The 18,082-nt window shown below is 44.3% G+C and overlaps 1 protein-coding gene across 2 annotated transcripts in view; it reads left to right on the top strand.

Annotated features, from left to right (window-relative positions):
• Window positions 1-4,893: 4,893 nt before the first annotated feature.
• Window positions 4,894-18,082, top strand: part of LOC138677354 (vomeronasal type-2 receptor 26-like) — a 54,135-nt gene continuing 40,946 nt past the window's right edge. For both annotated transcript variants that reach the window (XM_069767412.1, XM_069767413.1), the window contains exons 1-2: window positions 4,894-5,442; window positions 16,421-16,712. In XM_069767412.1, coding sequence (XP_069623513.1) covers window positions 5,228-5,442; window positions 16,421-16,712 — 507 coding nt within the window. In that variant the 5' untranslated portion in view covers window positions 4,894-5,227. The remainder of the gene's footprint in view (window positions 5,443-16,420; window positions 16,713-18,082) is intronic.

Here is an 18,082-nt window from a genome sequence, read left to right on the forward strand (position 1 = left end):
AAATTATTTCTGACTTTAAAACAAATTTCTAAAATATTTCAGACCAAAGACCAGATCCGTAATTAGATGAAACATCAAATCAGATCACAGAATTCATCTTGATCACAGACCAGACACACAAATTAATGGGGTTGTGCGGTCCAAATGCAGTCACTCTGTGTGATTGCAAAGTGCGGCAGAGCGATAGTCAATGCCATGCTGCTTTCTGGATTTGCTCTGGCACTTTAAATCCCAGTCCCAGTCCAGTCCCAGTATGCTGTAGATTGTGGGGTGCATCACACTAACTTACAGGCCGTAGACCTCTATTGCATCCAGATTTCCATTCTCAGGAGCAGCCACACACAACTCAAATAACACCAAGTTCTTTACAACAGGCAAACATTTACTGGTCAGTTCAAGTTCATCAGGTGGTGACAGGTGTAAGGGCACTGCTATTCACATTTTCTACCTCCTTAGTACAACTTCTTTTTAGTCCCGTCACTAGTTGGTCCTAGACGACCCCTAAGTTCCCTAACTCCTTCAGCCTCAGGGATTTCCTGTCCACCTCAGCAGTGCACCCAGGACCAGCCATCACTTTGTCTATGCGCGTCCCTGTCTATCTTCGATAGTACACCAGAGGACTATCAGGATCCTGTCAGCACTGACGAACTGCCACGGCTGGGCAGGGTGACTCACCAACACTGCGGGAGAGCCCGGGGTCAGATGCTGTGGGGAAAACTCAGGCAGGCGGCACCTGAGCAGCGTGGTGAGAGGAGAAGCTGAGGGTAGCAGAAAACAGAAGGACCTGCGATCATGTGACCACAGGGGGAGGGGCTTAGCATCCTGCTGCTGGAGATGAGAGCAGGATGCTACAGGAACCCTGGAACAGGGGAATAGGGAACTCAGGTGGGACAAGCGAGGGTCATACACGGAGAGGGGGGCGGGGTACAGGAGGGGCGAGCAGAGAATAGTCAGAAAGTAGGCAAGGAGTCATACACAGAGATAGCAGCGCAGTATAGGAGGGACAGACAGAACTCTAAACGGGGACAGAACCAGGTCAGAACCAGACAAGGATAAAGTAGCACAGGCACAAAGCACAGGCACAATAGGGTCACACACACTCGGCCAAGGGTCAAAGTACAAGCGACAGGTAGTGGACCCAAAATGAGGCTATAAGGAGCCTCCCAGAATCCCAGAGTGAGGCCGTCCAGATTAACCTCTGAACTACCTAATTCCACAAACAAAGCAGATCATGACAAGGACACAATGTGTCCGGCAGGTCCTATGCCAGACTTTGGGCTTCGGATATGACAGGATTGACCACTCAGGATGCCAATAATGCCTGAAACAAGTGACACATGCTGTCCCTAGCAACCCACGGTAGATGAAGACTTTATTCTAAGTGAGGAAAGGCATTGCTAGGTCCTGGAAATGAGAAATGCCTTATCGTGGCTTCCAGGTACACATGAATTGGCCAATTTATGCGCTAAACTTTCTCAATTTTTCAAATTTAATTTTTCATATTTTTCATATTTCTAATGCAGTAATGCAATTAAATTTTCATATTTCATATTTACATGCTATGGCGCTACAGTGTGCTGCCTTTTTGCTTGAGAGTTTATGAGTTGGTGACTCTAGGTTCAGCACCTGTTCACACTTAGTTTATGTTTGGATGTGATGGTCAGGTTTTTGAAGTTTTCAAACTTATGAATTCCCCCAGCACATGCAGTGTGGGGATTTGCCAGTTTCTAAGCAGGGACTGGAGGGTATTTATGAGTTATACATACTCCTGGCCAGAGCCCATCCATTGGGTGTGGCCTTGCTTCATGCACTTCTATAGAGCAAGGCCGCGTCCTCTAGTCGGCCATGCCCACTGGACTGCCGCATCTCTATTCGGGGTGCGGCCTCGCTCCATGCAAGTGTATGGAGTGAGGCCACTCCCACTGGACAGGCTCTTCCCGGGAGCATGTATAACATACCTTCCTGTTCGGGCTCAAAAGCCGGTGAATCTCTGCAATGCACAGGGCATGTGCACAGAGTGACTGCAGACTTATCAATTTGCTTATACAGTCCCTTTAATTCAGGCTTAATGCCCGAAACCACACGGTGGCCACGAAGTGTTCCAAGGGAAGAGCCCAGCTATCCAGGGCCAGCAGTCCAGATCAGCAGCAGAGTGGCAGCAGAGAAAGCATTAGTAAGAATTGGAGCTGCAGGAGAAGGTACAGCAGTAACGAAGGGCAGGTCTCTCACCATGTGGCAGATCAGAGCATGGGCTGATGCCCTCAGATCTGGAGCTAGATGGCTGAGAAAACCCCAAAGTGGAATCGGTTGCTGATACTGTTATGAAAATGGATATGCTGTGAGAACATGGAAGTAAAGTTTTGCCTTTGAAGTTTAAAACGGACTCTTCAGCCAGCCCGAGGGAACCCCAATGGTACAGAAAGTGAAATGCAAGGTATGCTGCAGTGGGAACACTATATTCATGTGAAGGGAGGCCAGGGCATGCTAACGCATATGATCTTGGCCATGATTACGGCCCTGTCTCTTCCCCTCACAGCATCTACCACCAGGGTCTAAAAGTTAAAGAGAGAAGGAGAACAGAAGAAAATGTCCCAACTATGGATCATATAGGGATAGCATGAGTGGTGTAAGATCATACGTTATCCCGTTGGACTGAAAAAACAAAAGCAGCAAAGAATCCCACTGACCAGCAGCATAAGATATGTTAAAGGTAACAAGTCAGCATCATTGAAAAGCTTGGCCACTTTCACCTAACTTTTAGAGATTTTAAAAATGTATAATGCTTAGATCTATATAATATATTACGTGAAAATTAATCAGGACTAAAAAAGAGTAACCGCCATAATCAGTTGCCTTCAAAATGGTCTCATCTCAGATCTTCCTCTCAGAGGACCTACAATCCAACCCAAGAGGCACAGGCGATAAATGCAAAGATGTCCAGAAACAACATATAGCGCATTGCGTGTTCTATAAAAAGAAGAATAATTAACATGTCCCTGTAGAGGAAAAGTATCTACTGATTTTATGTTCACCTGGGATGGAGAAAACCCTTTGTATGTATGTATATAAGGATACATATATACATGAGATGGCAGCTGTTCTGCTCTTAGCAATTACAGGTGCGAGTCTCAGTAAAATGAGGTATGTCATTAATTTCATTTATGATTATTATAATTTTTTACATTGCAGTTGCGATATCATTTTCATTTTTGAAGTCTTAATAATTATTTAAAATGCTTTATGTATAGTGATTTCATTGTATAGTAACAAAAATAATCAAACATTTAAAGAAGGCAAAATAGATTAAATAGATACAAAATGTAATTAAAAATAAAAATATAAAGCAATACCGAAACACTCCTAAAATCTAAAAGTTATTTGTCGTTAAGGGAACCGGTCACCAGTTTTTGAGTCTCCAAACCAATGCCACCACCTTCATCTTGCGCTGCATTGCACAAATGTGTCCATCATCTCCCGACTCCCTCTGAATACCCACAAAAATACCATTTCAATTGCTCCCACTCTTTATGTAAAGGAGGATGGTCTGGTCTGAGGGGCGTCCTCGTCCTGTCTTCTGTCGATCGTTGTCCTCTGCCTTTCATGGATGTGGATGACGAATCTTGTGTCATCTACATAGAGAAACAAAATCTTGTACCTGCACAATAGCCTCACAGGCCCGAACAGGTGCACTTATTTCTGCACTACTGTGGGCAGAGTAAAAAACGTGACTGCGCAAGCTAAGAGAAACATCATTCTGGCTCCAATATTCTGTAAACGTTTGCCCTCGTTGTTATTTTCGGTGCCACCAGAAATGACCAGAATAACGTTTCCCGCAGTAGGGCAGAGCAATATACACCTGCACGGGCCTACAAGGCTACTGCTCATGCGAGAGATCGGATGATGTTAGGACCTGTCATGCACATCAATCAAAACCTTCGGATGGCCATTAGGAGCAGAGAAGAGGAACATTAGCTGAAGGGAGGATGCCCATCAGACCAGACCATCCTCATTTATAGGAGCAGAAACGAATGGCTGGCACACGATTAGGATATGTGGTGCTAGTGAACGGGGCTGGAGATCCCATAAACATAGAAAGTCAAAAATCACTGCACTCTTTGACCAGAAAGGATTTGCTTCAAGTGAAAACAGTTTATTCATAGGTGAAGAGCGACAGGTGATAACGACATTTTGGCCACAACGTTGCCTTGATCACAGTTTCGCCTTAAATTGATATATCAATGGTCGTACTTGTAAGTTCCCGTCAGGAAGAAAGGTAAATTGAGGGATATGTCCAGATGGAACATCACAGGGAAATTTACGCTTTAAAATGAGAGAAGTCTTCTCTCCCAGACGCAAGTCCTCCAGCATTCCCACTATTCCACCGACGTCGGCTCCTGTAGCCACGCTTCTCTACACATCGCGGCTCCCGTCGGACCGTGTCTTATAAATTGAGCGGTTTGCCGCACATGATTACCTTGATCCTCATTACCTCATTCGTTATCACCTGTCGCTCTTCACCTATGAATAAACTGTTTTCACTTGAAGCAAACCCTTTCTGATCAAAGAGTGCAGTGATTTTTGACTTTCCATCCTCATTTATACACAGCGAGGGAGCAATTAAAATGGTATTTTTCTGGGTTTACGGGGGAGTCAGGAGATGATAGACATGTTCATGGAATGCAGTAGAGGAGTAGATAAAGTTGGTGGCCTTTGTTCAGAGACTCAAAAACTGGTGACTCAAACATTTTCAGAGGGTTTTTTTCTTTAGCCTGCACGTATTTTCATACATTGCACACTGCTCAGTCCCGTTCATTGTGAAAACCTAATGACTTGGTTTGTAACCCCACTTTCTGCTCTTCAGGACCATCACGAAGCTGGCTCAGCCTCTTACAGACCGAGACGGCAGAAAGCTCATCTCTTGGATTTTACAATGATGGAAGTTCAGCAGCTTGCAGTGTATGAGAATGTGTGCAGGCTTCAGAAAGCAAACAATTACATCCATTTGCAAAAATTATTTTTAGCCAAAAATAAAGGAATACACAAAAAGATGATCCTGAATTTGTAAATGGTCTTTAATTTAAGCTTGGGGTACTTAACAATTTTCAATGCGCCTTATTCTTCGGGTGTTTAGTATTATTAAAATTATTTTTTTATGTGTTATCAAGTGTTATAATTTACAACATTAATAAAGTACTACAGTTAATTTTTTTATAAAACCAGGCTGGGGATGATTTTCTTCAAGATACTATGGCACCTTGTTCAGTATTATTTCACCACAGCCTTATATTCTAATGGGCGCAGATGCGCTCTGGATTCTGCAGACCAGACGGCCATGTTGTGGAGTGGAGATATCATGGTTGGAGCAGTATTAGCCTTACATGTGGAGAAAGTAAATACGAAAATAACTTATCAAGAGAAGCCTGGACCGTTCATCTGTAGGAAGTAAGGAATTTCTGACTTTTCTAATAGTTATAAATGTTTTAATAAACTCCCTTGAGAACTGCAACTTAATAGGATATCAAAATAAGGATATACAGTATTATCTTCACTTACTATGAAACATTAGAGGAAGTAAAGATTAAAAAAAAATCACATGCGGGAAATAGCTATATAGGTAGAATGTAATGGAATTTTACAATAGAACAAATGACAAAAGTGGTTGGGGCTTAAAGATAGATAGTTATCGAAGGCATTATAGGTATCGGTCCACCAATCTGTGTTGTTTCATCTGTGATGTAGCTTAATTTTAGAGAAGTGTTTTTTAGAACATGTAAGATGTTTCATCTACTTGTCTTGAGAGCAAAGGGAACCCTGGATGTGTGTTATGAAAGATAACTGACCATGATCACTCTTAGGCATCCAGATTTTATAGCTGGCCTTTAATCAAAGTCACCAAAATCCAAAAATTGTCGTAAGATCTGGTGACAATCTAATATGTGTGAGATCTTAAAATGTGAGCCATGTCGGCCCACGATTGGGTTAGATTATGTAGTTAAAAAAAAAAAAAAAATTGAGGCTCCATAGTTTCTAAATTAATTCTTTATTAATCATTACAATAAATGCAAACAGTAACATGTTGGCCTCAAATTACATTTTTCAAAAACATTTTGTGGCCAAAACAGTGCCACTTGCTGGTAGTTACGTTCTAAACTCTTGGTCAGGTCTTTGTCCCAAAGGGACCCACTTCCCTACCTCCGCAATTTCAGGCAATGCTGTAGCTGGACCCCCTCATCTCTTGGGCACCCCAGGATCTGAGCTGGCTTGCATTTCTCTTATTACTTGAGTGGCCACCACAGCTGCTGCGAACCGGCTGCAGTCTGGAGTTTCATCACCCTAAAGATCTTCACCTGTGTTTCTCATAGGACCCACTAAGGTGACCCGGAATAATGCATCCGCATGTGTATTCTGGGCTTTTGAACAGTACAAGATTTTGTACCAGTATTTGGCCATGTTTGTGATCCACCTTTGCTCCACCGCACCCATCTACACTTTCTCCAGATGAGCGAGGGGATTGTTATCAGTTCATACTGGAACTTCCGATCCCGACAAGTATTTTGCAAACTTCTCGGTCATGGCCCATACCAGCTCCAGTAGCCCTAGCTTGAAAGAGGTATAAATAACAAACATTTTTCTTATTATCTACATTATTCATATTTCATATACTTCATATTTACATGCTTTAGCACTACAGAGTACAACTTTATATGTTTGTTATACATTGTGATGGCTACTTTTAGTTTGTACCTGTTCACTCCAGTTTCCAGAGTGCAACTTTATTTGTTTGAATGACGTATAATTATCAGGGTTCTTCTCAGTTTCCCTTAACCTTAACAACTGACTGGCGTATGCGATCACTCTTTCTTTCCCTTCCTGAACTTGAGCCAACACTTGTTAGGGGTCGAGTTTCTGCCTCTGCACAGGGGGAATCTCGAACCATCTCCGCTGCGGTCTCCCATTATTCTCAAGCCGCAGTGGAGTCTGCTCAGCGGAGACATCGGTCCCAGGGTCTGGCACAAGCTGATACTGTGTGACTGGTTACTGCTGCCCTTCCAGGCTCTGCCTTTGCAGCCAGCAATGTTCAGCAGCAAGCAGGTCTTTCCTTCTTTCTCTATACTGAGTATGCCCATGGGACGACCTCCCATTGGAGGTCAGGGGTCACATGCTTGCGTCCTGTTGCAGCTCCTTTTGGACCACCTGTAAGGTCCCGTAGCACTGCTGCTATAAAAGGTTTGCATGGCCGCTCGGCCATGCGCCAATGTATACTTGATAACGTGTGTGTGTAGATGTGTGATTGTCGCTCCTTAATCATTCCCTTCCTAGTGTTATTGACTGCTCGCGAATGGTGGATGCTTGCTATCTAGCGCCCGACAGTGCCACCTGCATACCTAACACATGATGCAGCGTCTGATTGCAGTGTCCGACAGTGCGGCACCGTGCTCTAATAGAGCGCTTTCCGGCCCAAGCCTGGGTGGTTAGTGGCGTCCGCCAGAGCAGCACTGCACGCACTTTTGTGCAATAAATTATTATTTCTGTTAAACTCTGATACCCCAGCAGCGGTGTCGAGCGCAAGAGGTCTAGAGGAACTCTTTCCCTGAGTCTTGGGACAAAGTTCTGTGACTTCTTGCTTGCCCTCTTTGTGCGGTACCGTGGCCCTGTGACGCAACAGGATTCGCTTCCTTCATACTGGGTGAGGCTAACCCGTGTGTGTATCCACATTATACCGCCATATAGTCCGTCATTACTCAGCACGGTGGACTCCGGGCTGCGAACGCACCTTATACCATCTTTCTAATTATTTGGTGCATTTCGCTAGCCCTAACAACAGTGCCCTTAATCAGTACAGACTTCCTTCCTTGTACAACACGAAGGTTTGGGAAAAATCAGCCTACGCCAGAATGAGAATGTTGGTCAGGGCTATCTTTAGACAATAGAAATTTTCTTGCTGGGTCCCCACTTGATAGTCCTTTGTTTGTGCTCTCCTGCCATCCCTCTTAGGAGTTTCTTGGAGTGGAGCTGTAACCTTCGCAATGTATTTCATGAACCTTTGGAAATACCCCACTCAGTTTAATAGGAGTGGGCCATTTCTGGATGGCCGATATCTTTTCAGTGGAGACAGTGTATCCTGGCTACTCCATCTCTCTCTGGAACAAATTGCATTTTCAGGGAGTTACCTTAAGCCCACACATTTAGAGTCGCTCCATCATGTGCTCTAACCAACTGAATTGCTCTTCATTGGTAGAGGAATATACAACAATGTCATCTAAGTAAATTAAGGTTGCTTCCAAATTCAGATCCCCAAGGCATCTCTCCATTAGCCTTTGAAATGTCCCAGAGTCAATAGTCAGGCTGAAGGGCATCTGATAAAATTCGAATAGTCCCATGGGGAGGATGAAGGTAGTTTTCAGTCTGTCCTTAGCAGCCACAGGAACCTGCCTGTAGCCCCTGGCTAAATCTAGGGATGAGAAATACTTGGCCTTTCCCAGAGTGGACAAGGACTTTTTAATCCTTGGTAGGGAGTAGGCGTCCTGCACAGTACAGGCATTCAACCAGAAATAGTCAATGCAGAACCTCAAGGTTCCATCCTTCTTCTGGACCAGCACAACAGGCGCTGCCCAGGAGCTGTGACTTACCCGAATTACTCTGTTTCACAGCATATATGACAATAACTCTTTCACCTCTTAGTACATCTGGGGGAATCTGTCGATATCTTTCTCTATTTCTCTAATGAGAGCAGTGGTTCCAATTGTGATTTCAAGCTGAATGGCAAATTCTCTTTGGTAGCGCTTCAACAAGTTTCCTGTTTGCCCTATGTGTCCAGGTGAAAACCCTGTGATATTAGCCTCCATTAGCTCCTAGAGGTGGCCAGCCTTTCTTTCCCCTTCATTTTCTTTCACACTGAGGGAAACTGACAGAGTCCTTGGGTCAACTTGATGTCATCATGCTTGGTGAGTGCTTCCTACATTACGTGCCCTAAGTGATCTCTTTTCGGGGTGTTAACTGCAAGTTCATTCCACTCAAGTTGATGAAGCGTACAGGCACATGCTTCTCCCACACTGTGGACAGAGTGCTAATGAGTTCAGGAGCTGTCTCATCTCCTTCTATGGGCTCAATCTCCACCTCTACCCCTTTCATTGGCACACAGGCCTGCATCGGCATGGTGAACACACTGGAAGGCAAGGTCAATGTAGCCTTCATGGATATGACTACTTTACTTGGGAGCTGAGAGGTGTCAGGTAATTTCTTGACCTGACTTACTCGGATGAGTTGTTGGAACACTCTTTGACTGGCATGGTATCTACTCACATGATTCCAGAAACTCCCTCGGCATCCATCAGCAAGAAACTCTCCCACCTCCTTGAGGACATTCATCCCCAGGGTCATGATGGGTCCTAGGCCCATTGGCCCTTCTATCAACACAATCCCTTTTTCTTTCCAGCTCTCTTCCACACATCCGGACTGTCATCCACACCACCCTGGCCACTGGAGTAGGCAATTGTTTGGCAGCCACGAGTCTAATATTTGGCCCCTTCGCAGTCCAGCCAGCGTCAGGAAAGTGAGTTCGAAAGTATTCTTCAGGCATTGTGGTTACATGGGACCCTGTGTCCATAAAGCAGCAGATGCGCTCCCCATCAAATTTAGTCCAGATGATAGGCCTTTTGGAAACAATATCTTCTGAGTTTTCATCCCCTTCATTCAGGGTACTGGGCCCTATGGGGCACTTCTAAACCATGGGATGCATTAGTTTAACAGATGGCCTCTGCCTCCAGGGCCCATGCTCATTCAATACTCGGGATATTTATCCTTTACTGCTGCAGGTCCAACACTCCACTCCGCATTCTCATGACAAGTGATGAACTCCAGATGATGGGCCAGGTGGAGGAGCATATTTCACTTCATGTCTAGCTCTGTACCCTGTCGAGGGTCACTTTTGTGAAAGTGGCCAGAAGATCCGTTTACACTGCGCAGTTCCTCTCAGAGGCCCCTGATCTCCTGATGTAATTCTTGACATAGCCAGGTTCTCTTTTAGCTGCTTCCAAAGATGCTGCCACCTGATAGATCCAGGCTACACCCATTAGAGAAGTTACTTCTTTTTCTCAGACATGAGCCTGTCTCCAATAGGAATCCCTCAGGCCAGCAACTAATTGGTCCCACAGCACTTTGTCTAAAGACCCCAGCCCCCAGTATTCTGATTGAGTTTTCTGGGTGATATGGGCCGTCACTTCCTGCAGGGCATTGACATACTATTCTACAGTCTTACCTTATTCTTTTACCCTTCGGAATAGGCACATTCGTAAATTACCGAGTTCAGTAGTGTCACCGTGAATGTCCTCTCAGATCTTAATTACATTCTCTACAGTGTCACGATCTTTTGACTGTTGGTACATAACTGTTTGTAGCTCCTTTCCTTCGAGGGTCAGTAAGGCTTGCTCTGCCTGTATGGAGGTGGACATGGGATACATAAGCAACAAACTCCGCAGTCTCGCCACGGAATCCCACAAACTACAAATTATTCACCGTGAACTTTTTTGAGGTTACTGAGCATGGCACCTGGGGAATTCTTCCCCTGGTGGAGAGTGTTTCAACCTGATCTGCCATTTCCGCACTAGAATGTTGCATCCTGCCGTCTATGCCAAATGTAAGCAGATGGTCAAAATGCAACAGCGGATACACCAGGCAGGGATACACAATCTACTGCTACTTTATTTACTTAACAGGGTTAATACAAGAAAGATTAGTATCGCATGAACAAAGCTTTCACAATACTAATAACAAGCAATTATATATACAGAGATACATTAGTTAATGCACAAAATGACATGACTTCAATGGCAGTTCAGGATTTATGGGTCAACTTCTGTTTGGCATGGAGGTGACAAGCACTGTATTCACGATAAAAGTCACTAAGGCACCTCTGAGACTATTCGACCCTTGATAAGGGCTGCTGCTCCATCTCGCTAACTGCACATTTTTAAAACAAAGAGCTCTCTCTTGGCTGCCCTAGCATCAGCCAGATCCTGTTTGGCCTGAAGTACTCCATCTGCCCTAGCCTGGTATCATAAGTCTCTGGTGAAAGTCACAGCCCGTCTCACACTTCGCCTCCGATCACCAGCCCAAGCTTGTGTCTCTGGCTGGATTTTGTCAGGACCTCTTCGGTACTTGACCGCTGATGAATGTCTCCTTGGTCCATATGGATGGGGGCTTGTCCTCGGCTGTTGACCGGCGTCGACTGGGTCGGGAGCCTTGACCGGTGATGATCGAGTCTTTAATGCATTACCATCAACAGGTGGAGTCTGGACCTTGACTGGTGTAGCTCTGGTCTTCCGTGCTTGACCATTGTCGTCTGAGTCTGGGCTTTACTGATACATGTGACTGCTACCAACTCCTTCAGCTGCTGGAGCTGCAGCAGAAGCAACTGTCATTTCTCTTGGAGCCAAATCATCTCTCCTTTGGCGCAGGCCTTTTGTATCCAATGCTGGCTTCATTATCATCACCTGACCCAAAGCACTGGCTAATTCGGTCCCCCATGCAACTTCTCTCATATGGATTAGTTCTGTGGGGTTTTGTTCAGGCCTGGAAGCCACACGGTATTGCATCGTTTTATCTCCTGTGCTCTGTTCTCCCACAGCTGCGCAAGTCAAGCATGGATTAGTATTACTATTAAGAGTGATGCAGTAGAGATCTATGTATACATTTTGATTATCTATCAGACCCCTTGAGGAAACCAGATTCTAGCCATAAGCATAGGGCTATCTTTATCAAAGGGATTTTTCATCTATCAACTATTATGAACTTCTGGTGTCCATTATATTTTCATTGACCTCTAATGGTGACCGGAAATACATTTCCATGAAATTTTTAAGGTCCCCAAAAATTCAATGAAATTGAAAAAGATTCAATTTGCTAGGATCATAGCAAAATAAATTCAAGCGCTACTCCACACACCGCTGAAGATTGTAGCAGCAGAAATTAGTCTTGTGGTTTTCACATGCATCCGAACATACTCCCTATATGTCTTACAGCTATCAAATCACATCACATGGTCTAGCACTATTGCACTATTGTGCTCCATTTCACCCATGTTGTGATCATCTGAATAGGGCTATATGAGGCCCACCAAGACACACACCCGTGTCTTGGTTTTAACTGTGCGTCAAGTACCTGCTCCATACTTGTTTTCCTGTTTCTGGTTTGCCTGCGGCCTCCAGTGCTTCTAGTACCTGCTCCACATCTGCTTTCTAGTTCCCTGTATGCCGTGGCCTACAGAACTCGCTCCTCAATCCCTATGTGCCTTTCTGCTGCTGCATCAATGCCCAGTATCTGTGTGCCCACCTAGACTTGAGCTTAGAGGAACTACCTCACAAGATGAGCTCTTAACAGCGCACAGATCATCATTACAAATAGGGAACATGAAACTTGGAATCTGATTGTGGTATACATTGGAAATAGAACTGGTGGCTGCAGTCTGTGAATAATAATACAAATATTCAAGTGATAGGGAGGTGCTGTAGCTGGATAGTCTGTGTAATTATTGATTGATCTGTTATAAATTGTAGAACAGCACTGTAATAGCACTGTTTTTTCTTTTAGTGGTCTTATTCTTCAGATTAATACTCTTCTGAGTCTGTCCTAATCTTGTTACTGATGAAAAATCTTGAAATCAAGTCTTGTGTGTCATAAAAAGTGTGCTTCTGACTTGTGAGACAGACTAGAAACAAGCTACATGTTTTGTTTAGCATGTTTTTATCATTTTTTAATAAACAAAAGACAAATCTTTACATCGCAAAAATGTAAATGCAACTGTCTACATTGTGTTGTAAATTTTCTTTCACTCTTCCTTCATATAAAAATTTAATTATTTACACCCTTACATGCCAACCAAAGGTAATAGCCTGTTGCAGGTGCTTTCTTTTGGGGTGTTACCCTACCTATCTCCCAGGCTTTCTAGGTAAGTTCCCACGATCTATGAACATCCAGCAGAGGGCGCCTCACTGCAAATGAAGCTAAATATAGATCATTGATCTATATTTAGCCTAATTCCCCGGGGTTTTGCAGCAAGGAGCAGCCTGCATTAGCGGAACTCCTTGCTGCAAAATGTTTTAACCCCTTCAGAAGGATTTACATCGTTGGACGTTACAGATCTGCGGAAGGTATGGATATTGTTGGTTTATTATGTTTTTTTTGTAACAGAATGAGGGTCTTCAGTGACTGGATTGGGCGTAGAATAAAATACTCCAACAACCATTGTTTTTATTTCATTAAAATAATTTAAAATAATGTGTTTGTGTTTTATTTAACCCCTTACTACTATTGGATTAATAATGGATAGGTGTCATAATTGACGCCTCTCCATTATTAATCTGGCTTAATGTCACCTTACAATAGCAAGGTGGCATTAACCCTTCATTACCCCATATCCCACCGCTACACGGGAATGGGAAGAGAGTGACCAAGTGCCAGAATAGGCGCATCTTACAGATGTGCTTTTTCTGGGGTGGCTGGGGGCAGGTGTTTTTAGCCAGGGGGGGGGCAATAACCGTGGACCCTCTCCAGGCTATTAATATCTGCCCTCAGTCACTGGCTTTACTACTCTGGCGGAGAAAATTGCGCGGGAGCCCACGCCAATTTTTTCCGCCATTTAACCCTTTATTTTAAGAGCTAGAACGGCCAAATTTTGCAGATACACACTACTGACATTAGTAGTGTGGAATCTGCAAAAAAAAAGGAGAGAAGACATGGTTTACTGTATGTAAACCATGTCTCAAATCATGTCGGGTTTTAGGAAGGAGAAAGAAAAAGCCGGTAATTGAATTACCGGCTTTTTGCTATATCGCGGCTGTATGAAGTAAGAATATATATACATATATGTGTCTCACTGACATATATATATATATATATACCTATTCTATGTGTACACATTTATTCTACCTATTCTAATGTCAGCTGTCAGTGTGATTTTACTGTACACCGCACTGAATTGCCGGCTTTTCTCTCTAACAGCGCTGCGTATTCCTCGCAAGTCACACTGCTGGTCCGTGTGTAATCCGTATTTTTGGGGCTTCCATAGACTTTCATTGGCGTTTTATTTGCGCAATACGGTGACAAACGCAGCATGCTGCGATTTTCTACGGCCGTAGAAAGCCGTATAATACTGATCAGTTTAATACGGCAGATAGGAGCAGAGGCATAGAGAATAATTGTGCCGTATTTTTTGCGAGTTTTACGGACGTAGTTTCTGCGCTCTTACGTCCGTAAAACTCGCAAGTGTGACGCCGGCCTAAGAGCCACGGGTGGGTGAGCAGCCATTGACTGTTGGGGGTTGGGTGAGATGGGGGAAAGATGATGAATTTGGTTTTGTCCATGTTAAGTTTTAGAAATCGAGAGCTGTAGCTGTTGTGGTGTAATATAAAGTGGCTGCAGCATCTGCACCGTGTGAGGAACCTGTGTCTGCAAGAGAGAGAAGGGACTCAAAGTGAGTGTAAATCGAGGTGTTTGAGATTTCTGCGACTGTGCAAGTTTGTGGAGTGGGGATTGTGCACCTAGAGAGGAGAGGGAAGAGTATGAGAGTAGGTTGTGGCCAGACAGGAGGAGAGGTGAGTTAGAGAGGTTAGGTAACGTTCACACTAGCGTTATGCTAGTGTGCGTCGGGTTAGCGTCGGGCGACGCAGCGGCGACGCACGCGTCATGCGCCCCTATGTTTAACATGGGGGACGCATGCGTTTTTTTTTGTTGCGTTGTGCGACGCATGCGTCTTTTTTGCCGCAAGCGTCGGACCAAGAAAACGCAACAAGTTGCATTTTTCTTGCGTCCGATTTTCGGCAAAAAACGACACATGCGTCGCAAAACGCAGCGTTTTTGCATGCGTTTTGCCGCGTTTTTGCGTGCGTTGTGCGTTGCGTCGCCGACGCAGCGGCGCACAATGCTAGTGTGAACGTAGCCTTAGATAGGGAACAGAGACAGGTAAAGATGAGGTCCATTCTGTGGCCATCTTTGTGAGTGGCTGTGGAAGACCATTGAGCAAGGCTGAAGGAGGAAGTGGGAGATAAAAGCTTAGAGACAGCTGAGAGGGAAGTGTCAATGGGGATGTTAAAGCCACCCATGATGACAACGGGGATGTCAGCGGAAAGGAAATTAAGCAGCCACATGATGAAGTGGTCAAAAAAGGTCATTAGTAGCCCTGGTGTCAGTAAATGATAGCCAGTTGGAGGTGGATTAGATGCACACAGAGTGCACTTCGAAAAAAGGGAGAGTAACAAAGGATGGCTGTGTAATTTTGGTGAAGGGACAGTTATTTTAGAGGAGAAAGCCAACTGCTCCACCGTGCTTGTTGTTGGGTTGGCAGGGCCCAAGAAAGACTGAATCCACCATAAAAAGGTGCAAATGGAGAGGCTGTGTCAAAGGTTGTGAGCCAGGTTTCAGTAATGCCGAGGAAGGAGAGTTTCTTAGTAAATACTGCTCCTCCATATCCTTCTGCTATTTCCTATGTACCAACCTCTGGCTATCCACAACTACACTCCGTGCTTCTACACCATACCTTACTGCTGTTTCCTGTGTACCTACCTCTGGCTATCCACTCACTATGTTACATGCCTGTGCTTCCCCTAGTTCGTAGCGATAGTAAAAATTCTAACCCAGACCCAGATCATTACATAGAGTGACAGAGAAGATAGAAGACTCAGTCCTAACTCCAAACTAGGCTGCTGGCTCTACAAGCGTTGTTGGTAGAGTTCAAGTAGCCTGTAAGAAGCTTTCCGAACTGGGGAAATCTTGACGTTGAAATCAGGCAGGGGGTCACGGAGCTTATGCCCTGACTCACACAGATTCAACTGAGGCAAATCTGGGGCAAATTCAATGATAAAGATGTTTTTTTATATTTTGGTAATTACTTTATAAAAAAAGGGTCAAAAGGGGGTCATTGCAATTTTTATACTTTATTATCTTTTTTTTCAAATGTTTTTCACTTTTTACTGGTTGATTTAAACCTAAGATTGTCAAATCACTTGTAGTATTCATGGCAGTCCTAAAATCACGGTCTCCTATGAACGCTAGCTACAGGCCCAGAGAATCGTAATGACAAGCATGGACTTCTTCAGCAGACCCCCGACTGTCATGAAAACCCATTAGCTCCCCAAGATCATGTAACGGGAGCACCAATGAGGTGACTCCTTGCTGACATGTCTTAAATGCAACTGTAAGAGCTTAACATCAAAGTCTGGGAGCCGACATACGACATGACTGTACAACATATGTTGGGAAGTGGTTAAAATAATTGACCTAATTGTAATTTACTTGATTGTATGGTGTTTGATTAATAACTTGCCTTTCGTATTATTAAAAGATAATTCTATAACATTGTGAATGAGTTTTGGAGGATTTTCCAATCTTTCTAAATTCTAAGTTTTTCAGTGTTTTTTTTTTGTAGCTTTCAGCTGGATAAATTTCTTCAGTTGCAAATTATAAAGTATACAATGAAGGAGATCAACGATAATCCCAACATTCTACCCAACATGACTTTGGGTTTCCAGGTTTATGATTCTTGTCGAGTCCTCCAGAGGGAACTTGAAGGCACGTTATGGATGATAACAGGGGAGAAAGGTGCTATTCCCAACTACCAGTGCCAAAGGAGGAATCGACTGGCTGCGTTCATCGGCTACACTACATCAACATTCTCAATACTCATGGCTCATATTCTGAAAGTTATCAGGTATCCACAAGTAGGTTGAGACTAAAAATATTTGAAAAAAAACAACATTTAAAATATTTGGCTTTAAACAATGTAACAAGTATGTTTATCACTGTCAACATCCCTGTCACCAAAACATGATAATTTATAATGGAGCATAAAGTAAGTACTATACAGTTACCAAAATACCAATGATTATTACAGATGAGAGGATCTTTGAAATTAAAATTCACCAACAGAAAAAGCTTGTAATTGCTTGGAGAATACACATGGGGGAGAGGAGATAGAGAAAGAAAGGACCTTTCTCTCTCTTAGAGTTTAAATCTAACCGCAGAGAAAGAGATGGGACCCTGCTGACCATAAGAGCTTACACTCTACAGGAGAGAGAGGACCCCACTGACCATAAGAGCTTACAGTCTACAGGAGAGAGAGGACCCCACTGACCATAAGAACTTACACTCTACAGGAGAGAGAGGACCCCACTGACCATAAGAACTTACACTCTACAGGAGAGAGAGGACCCCACTGACCATAAGAGCTTACACTCTACAGGAGAGAGAGGACCCCACTGTCCATAAGAGCTTACACTCTACAGGAGAGAGAGGACCCCGCTGACCATAAGAGCTTACACTCTACAGGAGAGAGAGGACCCCGCTGACCATAAGAGCTTACACTCTACAGGAGAGAGAGGACCCCGCTGACCATAAGAGCTTACACTCTACAGGAGAGAGAGGACCCCACTGACCATAAGAGCTTACACTCTACAGGAGAGAGAGGACCCCACTGACCATAAGAGCTTAAACTCTACAGGAAAGAGAGGACCCCACTGACCATAAGAGCTTACACTCTACAGGAGAGAGAGGACCCCACTGACCATAAGAGCTTACACTCTACAGGAGAGAGGACCCCACTGACCATAAGAGCTTACACTCTACAGGAGAGAGAGGACCTCACTGACCATAAGAGCTTACACTCTACAGGAGAGAGAGGACCCCACTGACCATAAGAGCTTACACTCTACAGGAGAGAGAGGACCCCACTGACCATAAGAGCTTACACTCTACAGGAGAGAGAGGACCCCACTGACCATAAGATCTTACACTCTACAGGAGAAGATCTTGCTGACCATAAGACATTACACTCTGCGGTAAAGAATGAGCGAGAGAGAGAGGACCCCACTGATCATAAGAACTTACACTCTACAGGAGAGAGGACCCCACTGATCATAAGAGCTTACACTCTACAGGAGAGAGAGGACCCCACTGACCATAAGAGCTTACACTCTACAGGAGAGAGAGAGAGAGAGAGGACCCCGCTGACCATAAGAGCTTACACTCTACAGGAGAGAGAGGACCCCACTGACCATAAGAGCTTACACTCTACAGGAGAGAGAGAACCCCA

Source organism: Ranitomeya imitator, chromosome 4 (genome assembly GCF_032444005.1).
Source record: "Ranitomeya imitator isolate aRanImi1 chromosome 4, aRanImi1.pri, whole genome shotgun sequence".
NCBI classification, from domain to species: Eukaryota; Metazoa; Chordata; class Amphibia; order Anura; family Dendrobatidae; genus Ranitomeya; species Ranitomeya imitator.